General features: G+C 39.2%; 1 protein-coding gene across 3 annotated transcripts; it reads right to left on the reverse strand.

The window, feature by feature from the left end:
• Nucleotides 1–4158: 4158 nt before the first annotated feature.
• LOC136707515 (macrophage mannose receptor 1-like) lies at nucleotides 4159–15074 on the reverse strand. 3 transcript variants are annotated; one of them, XM_066681641.1, is made up of 7 exons: nucleotides 15041–15074; nucleotides 8934–13559; nucleotides 7299–7337; nucleotides 6996–7213; nucleotides 4902–5058; nucleotides 4280–4639; nucleotides 4159–4195 (listed from the first exon to the last, which is right to left on the reverse strand). In XM_066681641.1, the coding sequence occupies exons 3-7, from the start codon at nucleotides 7333–7335 to the stop codon at nucleotides 4188–4190; spliced, it is 780 nt and encodes a 259-aa protein (XP_066537738.1). In that variant the 5' UTR covers nucleotides 7336–7337; nucleotides 8934–13559; nucleotides 15041–15074; the 3' UTR covers nucleotides 4159–4187. The 3 variants fall into 3 exon arrangements, with proteins under 3 accessions (XP_066537738.1, XP_066537737.1, XP_066537736.1); XM_066681640.1 differs by having other exon boundaries at nucleotides 8871–13559; XM_066681639.1 differs by lacking the exons at nucleotides 4159–4195; nucleotides 4280–4639; nucleotides 4902–5058; nucleotides 6996–7213; nucleotides 7299–7337 and having other exon boundaries at nucleotides 8803–13559.
• Between the last annotated feature and the right edge of the window lie 1250 nt (nucleotides 15075–16324).

The raw sequence follows: 16324 nt of genomic DNA on the forward strand, positions 1-16324 counted from the left end.
TAATTAGAGCAAACACAGAAAAAAGCAACCTGTGATCTACAAACCAAAATATATATTAATACAAACCGGATTTCAAAAAAGTTGGGACACTAAAGAAATTGTGAATAAAAACTGAATGCTATGATGTGGAGATGGCAAATGTCAATATTTTATTCGTAATAGAACATAGATGACAGATCAAAAGTTTAATCTGAGTAAATGTAACATTTTAAAGGAAACATTTGTTGATTCAAAATTTCACAGTGTCAACAAATCCCAAAAAAGCTGGGACAAGTAACAATAAGTGGCTGGAAAAAGGAAATTGAGCATATAATGAACAGCTGGAAGACCAATTAACACTAATTATGTCAATTGACAACATGATTGGGTACAAAAAGAGCTTCTCAGAGTGTTAGTGTCTCTCTGAAGCCAAGATGGTAAGAGGATCACCAATTCCACCATTGTTGCGCAGAAAGATAGTGCAGCAATACCAGAATGGTGTTACCCAGCGTAAAATAGCAAAGACTTTTAAGTTACCATCATCAACCGTGCATAACATCATCAAAAGATTCAGAGAATCTGGAACAATTGCTGTGCGTAAGGGTCAAGGGCGTAAAACTCTACTGGATGCTCATGATTACCGGGCCATTAAACGTCACTGCACCTCAAACAGGAATGCCACTGTGAAGGAAATAACAGAATGGGCTCAGGAATACTTCCGCCGTTGCCAGCTGAAACTCTACAATGCAAAGAGGAAGCCATTTCTAAGCAAGCTCCACAAGCTCAGACGTTTGCACTGGGCCAGGGGTCTTTTAAAATGGAGTGTGTCAAAATGGAAGACTGTTCTGTGGTCAGATGAGTCACTATTTGAAGTTCTTTATAGAACACTGGGACGCCATGTCATCCGGACCAGAGAGGACAAGGATAACCCAAGTTGTTATCAACGCTCCGTTCAGAAGCCTGCATCACTGATGGTATGGGTTTGCATGAGTGCTTGTGGCATGGGCAGCTTGCATGTCTGGAAAGGCACCATTAATGCAGAGAACTATGTTCAGGTTCAAGAACAACATATGCTCCCATCTAGACGTCATCTCTTTCAGGGAAGACCCTGCATTTTTCAACAAGATAATGCCAGACCACATTCTGCAGCAATCACAACATCATGGCTACGTAGGAGAAGGATCCGGGCACTGAAATGGCAGCCTGCAGTCCAGATCTTTCACCTATAGAGAACATTTGGCACATCATAAAGAGGAAGGTGCGACAAAGAAGGCCCAAGACGATTGAACAGTTAGAGGCCTGTATTAGACATGAATGGGAGAGCATTCCTATTTCTAAACTTGAGAAACTGGTCTCCTCTGTCCCCAGATGTCTGAGTGTTGTAAGAAGAAGGGGGGATGCCACACAGTGGTAAAAAATGGCCTTGTCCCAGCTTTTTTGGGATTTGTTGACGCCATGAAATTTTGAAACAACATATTTTTCCCTTAAAATAATACATTCTCTCAGTTTAAACTTTTGATCAGTGATTTGTGTTCTATTCTGAATAAAATATTAGCTGTTGGCACCTCCACATCATTGCATTCAGTTTTTATTTACAATTTGTTTAGTGTCCCAACTTTTTTGGAATCTGGTTTGTAAATAATAATAAAAACCTAACTCTGCTGGGATTTTTTTTTTTCAAAATAAAAGACTCTAGCATTCAGGCTCAATAAAAGAATAAAGCTGTAAAATATATACTTATTTTCCACACATATGTTGCCAGAATGAGTTAAAAATATTTCTAAAGTGTCTTAACAATGACAGGAAAATATACCATAATCTCATTCATTCATTCATTCATTATCTGTAAGCGCTTATCCAATTCAGGGTCGCGGTGGGTCCAGAGCCTACCTGGAATCATTGGGCGCAAGGCGGGGAATACACCCTGGAGGGGGTGCCAGTCATTCACAGGGCAACTCAGACACACACACATTCACTCACACATTCACACCTACGGACACTTTGGAGTCACCAATCCACCTACCAACGTGTGTTTTTGGACCGTGGCAAGAAACCGGAGCACCTGGAGGAAACTCATGCGGGAGAACACACCAAACTCCTCACAGACGCACACTGAGCTGTGTGACAGCAACACTACTGCTGCACCACAGTGATGCCCAATAAATTATATGGTCTAGTTATTTCTGAGCTTTCTTTGTCTAAAATATAGAATCACTTGTGTGTTTCAGTGTTGGTTTCTGCAGTTTATCACTTAATTATTTTTTTCAGAATTCTGCTTTTAAGTCCTCACTCAGTGCAACTGCTTTAAACACAGTTTTAAAGTAAAGTAAATGAACCTCTAACTCCTGTACTGCATATTACTACCTTATATTACTCACTTTTGTAGCAGACAAATGGATTTAGGAAATGGCTGCCAGCATCATTCCACTGGTTGTTAGTATATAATTGCACACAGACATCACCCAAAACGTTGTTTGGCTCTCCCTGATACCAGTCCCTGTACGAGGAGTTACTCCCATCTGACCACACCCAGGTCTGGAAACAAATTAATACCTGATCAGTACAGAGTCCTCAACAAATATTTACACCCCTGATAAACACGAGCAAGACAGACTCTAAAAAACATTATTTAATGTTTGATGATTCCTTAAAAATATGACTGATGAAATAAAAATCTATCCTATTCTTTGAGGTTATATGAAAGAAGAAATAGAAAAAATTAATCATTTTCTAAATTTGGCCACAACTTCCTCCAATAATTGACTCCTTTTACAGAGCCTAGTGAGATAGTAGCGGTTTTATTTAAAGATGTAAACACAGTTACAATGTTGAGATCAGAAAGTTTACATTGTATTTGTGCTGAAATATGCATTAAATCTAACAACTAACTCCAACAAATCCTCTTCTCTCTCTCTCTCTCTCTCTCTCTCTCTCACACACACACACACACACTTTATTTAATATCTATTATAAAAAGTTTTACTCTAGCGAAGGCAAAATACAATTTATTGCTAAGAAGTTTGTTGATTGCTTTACTAATCCATCAAAAGCACTATGAAAATATAAAGGGGTGAGAACAATTATGTCTGAGAATCTGTGTTTTTCTTTCAATCTTTTAAAAAATATTTTACTTACAGGAGTTTGGTGTGTTCTCCCTGTGTCCACATGGGTTTCCTCCAGGTGCTCCGGTTTCCTCCCACGGTCCAAAAACACACATTGGTAGATGGGTTGGCGACTCAAAAAGTGTCCATAGTTGTGAGTATGTGTTGCCCTGTGAATGATTGGTGCCCCCTTCAGTGTGTGTTCCTGCCTTGCACCCAATGATTCCAGGTAGAGTCCAGACCCACCACGACCCTGAACTGGATAAGCGGCCACAGACAATGAATGAATGACAGAATAAATGAATTAATAATGAAAAGCAACCAAATTTCTGGGTAGACACCTGAAGACCACTAACTTTAGACCTAGTAGACCTAGGTAGACCTTCTGTTCACTCAGGGCTTTAGTATTTTTAAATATGGCTCAGCCAAGGCCTGGAGATACAGCACAATAGAAGAGCTCTTAAAAACACTCCTACAATGCATTGTAGTCTCAAAGGAGACCAATATCTTGTGTAGAATCACTTACAGCTTACGTTTTCAGACGTCTTATACACTGCATCTATTTCATCTCATTAGTTACCTCAAAGACTTTCCTTCACTGAATCAGTCGGACTCGAGTCTAGTGCAGCTCTCCTGAGTCAGCAGAGACCAAATGAATTATAAACATACTACAAATAATACAAGAACCATCACAAAATACCATAGTTAGAAGAGAGAATCAACACCAGAGTTTATTAATTAGAGCAAATACAGAGAACAGCAACCTACAATCTACAAATAAAAAACGTATATAAAACATCTGTAAATCTACACAGCAGAATAAATCTACAGTGTTACAGTGCTTTTGTTACAAAGATCAAAATAATAGTCTGTAATGTAGAGGTTAAAGAAAATTATTAATATGTACAGACACATCTACACATCAAATGTTGCCAGAATGTGTTGAAAAATATCTTTAAAGCCTCTTAACAACGACAAGAGAATGTACCATATTCTCAGTTATATATTAATAGTTTTCATACTAAACTTGGCTTTCTTGTTAAAACTATGCTGAGGAAGAAAGGAATATTAATTATCAGCATGAATTTGAGCAGCTTGTATCCTCTTCTACATCTCTAAAGGAAAAAAGGAAACATCATCAGACATTATTTATTCACTGTTAATATTCAAACATTGACAAATATAAGTCCATTACTGACCCTCGTCTGTGCAGATGAAGTTGAGTTTCTGATTCTGTGACAGACTGATCCACTCTTTACTTCCAGACTGTATCGCTCCTGATCTTTCTCCTCCTGTGCAGTCTTCCAGCCCTGTCCCGTTCCCCGGGGCCCAGTTCTGGTAGCACAGGGACTCTCCACTCACCCAGAACCAGAAGTTCAAGGTGCAGGTGTGACGCAGACCCAGCCACACATTAGCAGTGGAGGCATAATTAACTGCAATCTCCACCCACTGCTGGATTGTCTCGTTATGAACAGAGACCAGGTCCACGTGGTGCGTTCTGCAGTAATTTAGAGCGTCTTTCCATGTCTTGGTTTCATTAACCAGAGTCAGTGAAATATCTGCAGAGAGATGAGAATAAAGACTTAATCAATAGTTATTTCTGAGCTTTCTTTGTCTAAAGTATAGAGTCAGTTGTGTGTTTCATTGTGTTTCTGTTTCTGTGTGTTTCAGTGTTGGTTTCTGCAGTTTATCGCTCCATTACTTTTTTCAGAATTCTGCTTTAAAGTCCTCACTCAGTGCAACTGCTTTAAACACAGTTTTAAAGTAATGTAAATTAACTTGTAACTCCTGTACTGCATATTATTACCTTATACTACTCACTTTTGTAACAGACAAATGGATTTGTGGCACTGCAGTTGGCATCATTCCACTGGTTGTTAGTATATAATTGCACACAGACATCACCCAAACCGTTGTTTGGCTCTCCCTGATACCAGTCCCTGTATGAGTAGTTACTCCCATCTGACCACACCCAGGTCTAGAAACAAATTAAAACCTGATCAGTACAGAGTCCTCAACAAATATTTACACCCCTGATAAACACGAGCAAGACTCTAAAAAACCTTATTTAATGTTTGATGTTTCCTTAAAAATATGACTGTTAACATAAAAATCTATCCTATTCTTTGAGGTTATATGAAAGAAAACATTTAAATTAAACTACATTAAGAAATAAAAAAGTGCTGTCAAAATTAACACATTAACGTACACAGGGCTTTAATGCATCATATTTTGTTTCAACTCTAATGAATCATTTTCTAAATTTGGCCATGACTTCCTCCCATAATTGACTCCTTTTACAGAGCCTAGTGAGATAGTAGCGGTTTTATTTAAAGATGTAAACACAGCACAGTTACAATGTGGAGATCAGAAAGTAGATTACATTTTATTTGTGCTGAAATATGCATTAAATCTAATAACTAACTCCAACAAATCCTCTTCTCTCTCTCTCTCTCTCTCTCTCTCTCTCTCTTTCTCTCTCTCTCACACACACACACACACACACACACACACACACACACACACACACACACACATACATTTTTTATTTAATATCCGTTATAAAAACTTTGGTCTATCGTAGGCAAGATGCTATTAATTGCTACAAATTCTGTGATTCTTTTGTTACTGTTTTGCTAATTCATCAACAGCACTGTGAAAATATAAAGGGGAGAGAACGATTATGGCATTTGTCTGAGAATCTGTGTTTTTCTTTCAATCTTTTAAAAAATATTTTACCTACAGCACAAAGGTAAATGTAACATTCCACATCAATGTCTTCAGCTAAATTAGGAGTTGAGCTAAAAGCAGTCAGTCACCACACTAGACTTGAAGCTGTTTCCTAAGAAGAAATGGGGCTCCAAATCTGCTTTCCAGCTGAGAGCTGTGTGTTTGTGATCTATCATTTCTAATCACCCAGCATCAGAACTACTCTTCCAGCATCGAATGTGAAGCCTTTGCAGTGGATTAGAATCTGTTGCAGGACAAACTCCCTTTTAAAACCCTGCAGTTTAGAAAATACAATGGATGAACCTCAGTCCACAAACTTCTGGCCACACAGTGTATATGAAATAGGTGCAGGTTGTTACATTAGATCAATATCACACACTGTGGCTCAGAGAAAGTAACTATAAAACATGTTTCTTTAATGTTAATTGTGTTAATGTCAATGCATAATACACTCCTCTAAATGTTAATGTCAGTGGCGATTCCTCTAAGACTGCAAGGGAAGCTCAGCTTCCCCTAAAATGTAAAAAAATAAGTGATCAAATATATACTGTTGTGTGTACACGTCATTGAATAAATACGCACTACAACGCGCTCAACTTTTGTTCAGAATCAGCTTCTTATCACTGGTAAAGACGCGGCTTTCCTCTCAATCATTCACAGTGCTTTAAACAGTGAGGACGCTGAGCTGAGAGTTCAATAGCAAAGCAGCGAAGTGCAGCGAAACGAGACGAGTCATTGGATAAATGCTGGGCTTTGTCCCGCCCATCGGACGCTCAGCGTCTCTAGGGGTCTATGAGGCAGTGGGCTGGCCTCGGCTGGCCCGGACGCTCAGCTTCTGCATGATGATTGGATGATGTGTCTCAGGCTGAATCCCTTTTTGATTGACAGCGAAATGAGCGAATCAGCGATCCTTTGGTGTAAAGATCTGTGGGAGCACAGGCGGACACACTTCACATGGGCCAAGGCCGTTTAAGCAGCCTAGCTCTGCTGGACATTGAGAGGACACTAGTTAAGTCCCTGGAAAAGACGCCTTGTTGGTACGACAGGGTCAAAGATCATTTTCTTAAAAAGGAACGGAGGGTAGAATTAATATAAATAAACCGACATTTTATGATGTAGGCCAAAATTGAGCTTCCCCTCCTTGAAAGACCAGCGTTCGCCACTGGTTAATGTATATGTTCTTACTTTGGTGTTGCCCGGTGGAATCGTCTGCCTCAGTCCTATCCAGTAAAGACTTGATGTCTGATTGATCAGAGCTTTTAAAACATTCATCTCCTTTTGGCTCTCAATGGTGGCCAGGTCAGTGTTTTTCTGTCTGCAGTATTTCTGAGCTTCAGTCCAGGTCTTATCTTCATTCACCAGATAAAACTGACGAGTCACACACAGAGAAAGAGTCCACAGACCTGCAGAGATTAAAACCTCTCGTCAGCACGGCAGTACAGTTCTGAAACAGCAGAGTTTAACAGATCGTTATGGACTAACACTGACCTGAGAACAGCAGGAGGAAACACAGAGAGGAACCCATGACTGTGGAGAAGAAGAAAGAGAGAGAACACAGACTTTAATCATCACATCAGTCTTTAGTGTCAATTCATTATTAGTTCATGCTGCTGATCTGAATATATTTTGCTAGAACCACAGTTAGAGAACTGAGAAGAGCACTAGTCTCGGCACTAGTTTTCTTTAATGTCCTACATATATCTCACAGCCATCAGTTCTTTCTTTATGCATTGAATACATTATTGTGATTGTGTTGTATATTTGAATGCATCAGACGACTGGTTCCACGTATGGAAGCAGATCTGTCTCATCAGACTTTGAAATATTACCACCTTTGAATTTGTAGCACTGAATTTTTTTTATATCTGAATATAATTGCTCTTGAATAGAACTCTTGAATTTTCAACAACACATTTTCACTGTTATTATTCAAGGTTAATAAATTCAGATAAAAAAAATCAAGCTCAAAAAAATTCAAACAATATATTTTGAAGTTTCTCAAATTTGATAGACGAAACTCAGATACCAAAATACAAGTTACAAAAAATTCAGATAGACATCCGGGATACCAAGGATGAGCAATCGATTCATTAGGATTTTCTGTTCCACCTTAAATGGTGCAGTAGTTGCATTCACAACTTGTAGTTGCGAACACAACTTCCATACCGTGGAAAAACTACACGTTTATCTTCCTTCCGCGGATATTATCTCTATATTTTCAAAGTGTATCAAAAATCTGAAAGGCTCACTGAAGACACAATATAACAGACTATTGATATCCTGAAGATGAAGAAACATGGTTCACGGAGACATGGAAAATAACAAACAGAGCCATGTGCTAAGAGAGCACATGGCGGAAAAAACAGACATGACAGGACAAGGGCATGACAAGTTGGTAATATTTCAAAGTCTGATGAGACAGATTTGCTTCCATAGTAACTCACTGTAAACTACTCAGATTGTGCACTTTTCTCTGGAATGGTGCTGTTCACATTCAGAATGAGTGAATCGTAATTGAGTTCATCAGAAAATGTAGCTGAAATTCCCCTTAAAGTGAATAGTGTCCTAAACCTGGAGAAATGGCTGTTCCGTATAAAACCATCTTTTAGAGACAGTAATTTATAACCCCAAATCTGAGGGATATAATGGGTGTAGAGGCTTTGAACAGACAAACCCTGTTTCCAAATACATTAAGACACTGTGCAAAATGTAAATAAGAACTGAAAGCAATGATGTACTAATAATTTAAAAACTATATTTAACTGAAAACAGTACAAAGACTATTTTAATGTTGATCCTGAGAGAGTGTGTTGTGTTTGATAATTATTTGCCTGTTTTGAACTCGATGCCAGCAACACATTATAAATATGTTGGGTTTTGGGTAAAATAATAAAAGCGATCAATTTGTGTGATGCCACAAAACTTTAACTACACACATTAATCAAATCAAATCAAATTTATTTATATAGCGCTTTTCACAACTGTTGTTGTTACAAAGCAGCTTCACAGATTTTCAGTAAGACAAAGATTTGACATGAAATGTAAAAACAGATGTAAAACCCTCAAGTGAGCAAGCCAGGGGCGACAGTGGCAAGGAAAAACTCCCCCAGCTGAGGAAGAAACCTTGGGAGGAACCAAGGCTCACAAGGGGTGACCCATCCTCCTCTGGTCAATCTACTGGTGATGATAGTTAGTAGTCCATGAGAACTTCAGTGTAGGGACAGCTTCAAGGCACTTGGTGGTTGCTGGAGCGTGGGCAGCTGGTCTGAAGCGTGGAGGTCATCGACAGTCATCCATCAGTGTCCAGACAGACAGGTGGGTAGTTGTTTACTCGGAAAAATGTAAAGGGATGGAATTAGTTTTGAACTGTTTTGTGTTTGTAAAGTAGAAAATATGAAAATTTCCAGAGTGTGGCTAATGACTCCGGCAGATCTGACTATGACAGCTTTAACTAAAAGGAGAGAACCAGGAGGACACACAGACACGGGAGCATCCTGAAACACTGGCATCCCTCCGCTCCACCGTCAACAAACCTGAGTGATCGTGAGAAGCGGCGGGACGACAGCACCAGCGTCTCAGTTTACTATAATTCCCTGTGTCCATGGACCCCCCGGATCTGCCGCCTTTATCTATGGGGGAGCATTAGCTACCAAAAGATAAACTAAACAAATGTGTTTTTAGCCTAGATTTGAAGATTGCGACTGTGTCTGAGTCCCGAACATTTTCTGGAAGATCATTCCAGAGTCTGGGGGCTTTATAAGAAAAGGCTCTTCCCCCAGCTGAGGCCTTCTGAATTCTGGGAACAATTAAAAATCCAGTATTCTGTGATCTGAGTGAACGTGGAGGCTCATAATAGGAAATTGTATCTTGAAGATATTCAGGAGCAAGCCCATGTAGAGCTTTATATGTTAATAACAAAATTTTGTAGTCAATGCGGAATTTAGCAGGCAGCCAATGAAGTGATGATAAAACTGGGCTGATATGTTCAAATTTTCTAGTTTTAGTGAGGACCTTAGCTGCAGCATTTTGAACTAGTTGAAGTTTTCTTAAATTGCTGCTGGTGCATCCTGACAGTAGTGCGTTACAGTAGTCAAGCCTTGAAGTAATAAAGGCATGTACTAATGCTTCTGCGTCCTGAAGGGATAAGGCATTTCTAATCTTAGCAATATTGCGAAGATGTAAAAAAGCTGTCCTAGTGATACTACCTATGTGTTGATCAAATGATAAATCCGGGTCAATTATGACACCAAGATTTTTTGCTGCTGAACCAGGTTTAATTGGAGAGTCAGCGAGATTTAAAATTAAATCTGATAATTTATTTCTTGCCACTTTTGGACCCAAAAGCAGGACCTCTGTTTTGTTGCTGTTTAGAAGGAGGAAGCTACGCAACATCCAGCCTTTCACGTCTTTCAAGCAGTCCTCTATTTTCTTTAATCTGTGTTTGTCATCGGGCTTGGCTGAAATATACAATTGTGTGTCGTCTGCGTAACAGTGAAAGTTAATGTCATGGTTTCTTATAACTGTGCCTAGCGGTAACATGTATAATGTAAATAATAATGGTCCTAAAATAGAGCCTTGTGGAATTCCAAATCTTACTTTAGAATAATTTGAATTTAGATTGTTTACTTTTACGAATTGATAACGTTCCGTTAAGTAAGATTTGAACCATAATAGGGCTGTCCCTGTGATTCCAACCATATTTTCTAACCTTTCTATGAGAATATTGTGGTCTATTGTATCGAAGGCTGCGCTTAGGTCAAGAAGCACCAACAGGGATACGTGGCCTTGATCAGAGGCAAGAAGAAGATCATTTGTTATCTTGGCTAGAGCTGTCTCTGTACTATGATGTTGCCTGAATCCAGATTGGAATTTTTCATATATATGATTCTTATGTAGATATAAACTAAGTTGTTGGGCCACAGCTCTTTCTTGATCTTGGACAGAAATGGCAAATTAGAAATAGGCCTGTAATTAGACAGTGTACTAGCATCAAGATTTGGTTTCTTGATCATAGGTTTAATAACTGCTAGTTTAAAAGCTTTGGGTACATGGCCCAGACTAAGGGATGAGTTTACTATAGTTAAAAGAGGATCAATAATAGCTGGTAGTATTTCTTTGAGCAACTTTGTGGGAATTGCATCAAGTGTGCAAGTTGTACAGTTTGCGGAGGTGATAATCTTCTCTAGTTCTAATTGTGGGAGTGGGTAAAAGGTTTCAAGTCTTTCTTTTACAGTTATATTATGTTTTATATCATTCACATCGGGTGGCAGCCAGGATGGATTTGATCCTGTGGCTTGAGTTTGTTGTCTAATATTCTCAATTTTATTATTAAAAAAGTCCATAAAATCTTTACTGGTGAGAGTTGCTGGAATTAGTTGTTCAGAACCTGCTTGATTTTTTGTAATTCTAGAAAACACACTAAACAATGCTCTCGGATTATTTTTATTATTGGAGATCAGCGAGGCCAGATATGCTGAGCAAGCTTTAGTGAGGGCATTTCTATACTCTATAAGGCTGTCCTTCCAGGCAGAATGGAACACTTCAAGCTTGGTTAATCGCCATTTCCGTTCTAGTTTTCGTAATGTTTGTTTTAAAGTACGGGTCTTATCATTATACCATGGTGCGAGCTTTTTCTGTCTTATACTTTTATGTTTAAGTGGTGCTACCTTTTCTAAAGTAGATCGACAGGTATTTTCTAGGTAATCAGTTAGTACATCTAGGTCCATTGGGTCCGATGGAGTTGGAACTGGGGTCGATAATTCTGGTAGGTTTCTATAAATTGTAGGGCGGTAGATGGTTTTATTATATGCCTTGTAGAATAGCGAGGGTTCCTACATATGTTATGGCTAAAACGTAGCTCATATGAAATTAAGTAATGATCGGAGATTGCTGAGGATTGCGGTAAGATATTAATTTTGTCAATGTTAAGACCTAGTGTCAGAACTAAGTCTAAAGTGTGGCTGCAGTAGTGTGTAGGCCCTGTTACATTTTGAGTAATACCAATAGAGTCTAAGATTGAGGTAAATGCCTTTTTTAGTGGGTCACTTTCCTTCTCAAAATGGATATTGAAATCTCCTACAATTATAACTTTATGATTGCACACCACTAGGTTTGTAGCAAAATCGCTGAATTCTTTCAGAAATTCTAAGTAAGGCCCTGGTGGTCTGTAAATGTTGCATAATAAAAATGCGTCCTTTTTTGTGACCGGATTTGTTATAATAGTGGAGAGAACCTCAAAAGAAGAGAAGGTGTCACATTGTTTAAGACTAATTTCTAGGGTATTTTGGTAAATTACACATACTCCACCTCCTTTGCCTGATATTCTTGGGCTATGTGCATAATTATAGCCTAGGGGGGTGGCTTCATTTAGTGCTAAATATTCATTTGGTCTAACCCACGTTTCCATGAGACAGAAAACATTGAATTTATGATCACTTATAATATCATTTACGATGAGTGCTTTTGAGTTTAGTGATCTTATGTTGAGTAACCCAAATTTTAGTTCTGAGGGGTTGCTGCTAGGTGTTGTGTATGATTTAATATTGATTAGGTTGCTGAAACAGGCTGATTTTGTTTTTCTACTTTTACATTTAGTTCGGGGGAAAGACACAGTCTCAATACAGTTGAACCTGGGTGACGCCTCAAGACAGTTCGCAGACGGTCGGTTTAGCCTGTCTGTCTGTGGCCTGGTCCTGGCTCTGGATTGTCAGCAGCTATCTACACTACTCTGCTGACTAACTAAAAGACTATGTGCTATGCTGCAAGAAAGTAAGGCAGTGGGGTGGATACCATCCCTACCTATAAGACCAGGCTTGCCCTCAAAACGAAACCAATTGTCTATAAAGCCCACTTGATTTTCGGAACACCACTTGGACATCCAGCAGTTTAACGCCCAAAGTCTGCTGTAAGCTTCGTCGCCACGCCGCATTGGTATGGGGCCAGAGCAGATTACGGCATCGGACATCGTCTGGGCCAGTTTAATCACCTCTGTAATATTACCCTTAGTTACCTCAGACTGCCGCAGACGAATATCATTGGCCCCTACATGAATGACTACCCTCGAATATCTCCTATTAGCTAACAGTCTAAGGTTGCCACTAATATCCGGCGCTCTGGCTCCCGATAAACAGCTAACTGTTACTGCCGGCGCCCCTAAAGGAGTAGCTAATTTCACGTGTCGAACAATAGAGTCTCCTATAACCAGAGCACTCTTAACAGGCTCCTCAGCGGGTGCTTCGCTGAGCGGGGCAAACCTGTTTGACATGCGAATCGGAGGAGCGTGGTGTCCCGGTGGGCTAGCTTTGGCCTCAGCGTTAGCATCAGCCTTAGCTTTCCGGCTATGACGCCGAGACGTCACCCATTCACCCCGCTGTGAGGGCTCTAACGCCGGAGTCGTGGGGGTGCTAACTCTCCCTAAGGCACCCGGAGTTGCTAGCACTGAATCTCGCTGTTTATCCCTTAACAATAATAAGCTCCGGATGCGCACTTCTAACTGGTCCACTTTATCCACCAGAGAGCTAACTAGCTGACACTTACTACAAACACAACCACTATCTTTATCGCTAGAGGTGGAAAAGGGGGTTAAACTAAACATGCCACACTCTGAGCAGGCAAAACAGCCAGTAGTAGCCATGGAATTGCAGGTACTTACCGCTTTTAGTTGATTTTAGTAACTTACACCAAGAACGTTACTCCAGGGTCCGGTGGCAGTTTTAGTGCCTCTGTAATGAATATTCCTGCGGAGACAATCTAAAAGATAGATCTATGGATGGTTAGTAGGTTATAAAAACAGATATAAATATAGAAATAACAGTGGAAACGAGTAAACAGGAAAACCCGAGCGATCAAAACAGCTTCCAAACGGGTACAGAGTACATTACGGGTACATTATCCCTGAGAATTCTACCACGTGGTTTTATATGCAACAGCCATTTTGCACGGCATCCCAGTTTATATTTGGCATTTTTGACTTATGTCTAAAAGTGTAAGACACATATATCTTTTTTTAATTTAAAAATGTAGGTTTTTAGTGTGGATGCAAAACACAGAACAGTGTCAGCACTTCTAAAGTAGTGACTTTTGGGGGCAGCCGTAGCCTTGAGGGTAGAGAAGCAAGCTTCAGGTCGGAGGGTCGGAGGTGCCCTTGAGCAAGGAACCTAACCCCCAAACTACACCCCGGACACCAAGGTGTTTGGCAGGCCCCTGCTCCAGTTGTGTGTGTGTTCACTGCCTCTAGTGTTTGTTAAGAATTGCTCACTAGTGTGTGTTTATGTGTTCGCTACCATGGATGGGTCAAATGCAGAGAAGCAATGTCCCCAAGGGGATTAATATGCTTTCATGTCATCACCCTTTTACTCCTGCATCCTATAGTGCATCACTATAGCCCCACAATCCTGTCCCTTCCCCCAGTTCTTCTTCTTGCTGAGCACATGAAGGTCCCCGTTCTAGTTTTGTTCCTCAGCCTCGCCTCCTTCACACACCCAGACAAGCAGCAGTGTCCTCACCTCAACCTCTCCCACATACTCCATCTCTGTCTGGACTGTGGCTAAACATCAGCAAGTTTTTTAAACCTTTTTTCCACAATGTCAGTATTTACTCTGGTACCTCCAGTGCACTCTGAAGTGAAGAGGACAGTTTCATCTCTACTTGTAGTGCCCAAACCCCATGCTTCTAAGACCCTGAAAAGTCCATTATTTGTCTAAGATTTCTTCATTTTCAATAACGTTATCAGCTTGCCTTTTGCTTCCAGACTGTAGTTCTGATTTGACCTCCTATATTTGCTACATTATGAGAGAAATTTAAGACAATTCTAAGGGCCTTTTTTATTTTCTTTTTTAAATTTAAACTTATTAAATAAAGAGAAATTTATTAAACTTTCATCATGCATAAAACAGTATTTAAAGTTTCTTTTGTTTTTCTCGTTTAGCAAAATTATATCATTGTGTTACATACAAGAGTTTAGAACAAGTAATTTTTGATGAGGAACTAATTAGTTTCATTTCTTAAATTATAGCCAGTAGAATATAGAACAAACACTTAAACTAATCTTTTAAACTGTTATTTAGGTGTGAAGTACTTCAAAAGCATCAATAAAGGAAATGCTTAATTCATAGTTAATAACATATTGAATCTAGAACGCCAAGTATTTGAAGAATCTAATACCGTTTTAGACTTTAGAACTAAGGTTATTATTCACATGAGGAAATATTTTAATAATGATATTTTCTCACCTGAAACTCCCGGTGATGTTGCCTTTCTAGTGTCTGTAAGTGAATATGGGTTCTGTTACTAAAGAGTACACTTTTTTCTTTGTTTTGAGTTTGTTGTGATGGCGATTTACATGAAGGCTCACTGCAGGCAAATATGTGCACACAGTGAATTCATTCATTTAATGAAAAGCAAATATTTTTAGCAAACAGTTAGTAGGCACCTGTACATGACTGACTTCAGATGTGTTTGAAAATGTTTGGTGTAGAATCTTTTACAGCATGCTTTGTGTTTTCAGGGTTTAAAACACTGCAACTGTTTTGATCTCATTAGTTACTAGACTTTTCTTTGTTGAATCAGTTGGACTGGAGTCAAATGCAGCTCTCCTGTGAATCATAAAAAAAATACCACAAATAATACAAGAATCATCAAAAAATACCACAAAAATCTTCAACAGTCTTAGTAGTGTGAAGAATAAACATCAGAGTTTATTAATTAGAGCAAAAACAGGAAAGAGCAACCTGCAATCTACAAACCAAAGTATATATTGACAAATAATAATAAAAACCTAAGTCTGTTGTGTTTTTTTTTTTCTCAAAATAAAAGTCTGTAGCATTCAGGGTTAATAAAAGAATATAGCTGTAAAATATATACTTATTTCCACACATTACATGTTGCCAGAATGAGTGTCTTAACAACGACAAGAAAATGTACCATATTCTCAGTTATATATTAATAGTTTTCATACTAATCTCAGGTGACTTTCTTGTTAAAACTATGCTGAGGAAGAAATGAATATTAATTATCAGCATGATTTTGAGCAGCTTGTATCCTCTTCTACATCTCTAAAGGAAAAAAGCAAACATCATCAGACATTATTTATTCACTGTTAATATTCAGACATTGTCAAATATAAGTCCATTACTGACCCTCGTCTGTGCAGATGAAGTTGAGTTTCTGATTCTGTGACAGACTGATCCACTCTTTACTTCCAGACTGTATCGCTCCTGATCTTTCTCCTCCTGTGCAGTCTTCCAGCCCTGTCCCGTTCCCCGGGGCCCAGTTCTGGTAGCACAGGGACTCTCCACTCACCCAGAACCAGAAGTTCAAGGTGCAGGTGTGACGCAGACCCAGCCACACATTAGCAGTGGAGGAATTATTAACTGCAATCTCCACCCACTGCTGGATTGTCTTGTTATGAACAGAGACCAGATCCACGTGGTGCGTTCTGCAGTAATTTAGAGCGTCTTTCCATGTCATTGTTTTATTAACCAGAGTCAGTGGAATATCTGCAGAGAGATGAGAAT

This window comes from Hoplias malabaricus, chromosome 9 (genome assembly GCF_029633855.1).
Source record: "Hoplias malabaricus isolate fHopMal1 chromosome 9, fHopMal1.hap1, whole genome shotgun sequence".
NCBI lineage: Eukaryota > Metazoa > Chordata > Actinopteri > Characiformes > Erythrinidae > Hoplias > Hoplias malabaricus.

Excerpts from the sequence above, each read along its gene's own strand:
- LOC136707515 (XM_066681639.1), bottom strand. The coding sequence starts at position 13,443 with ATGGCTACTACTGGCTGTTTTGCCTGCTCAGAGTGTGGCATGTTTAGT.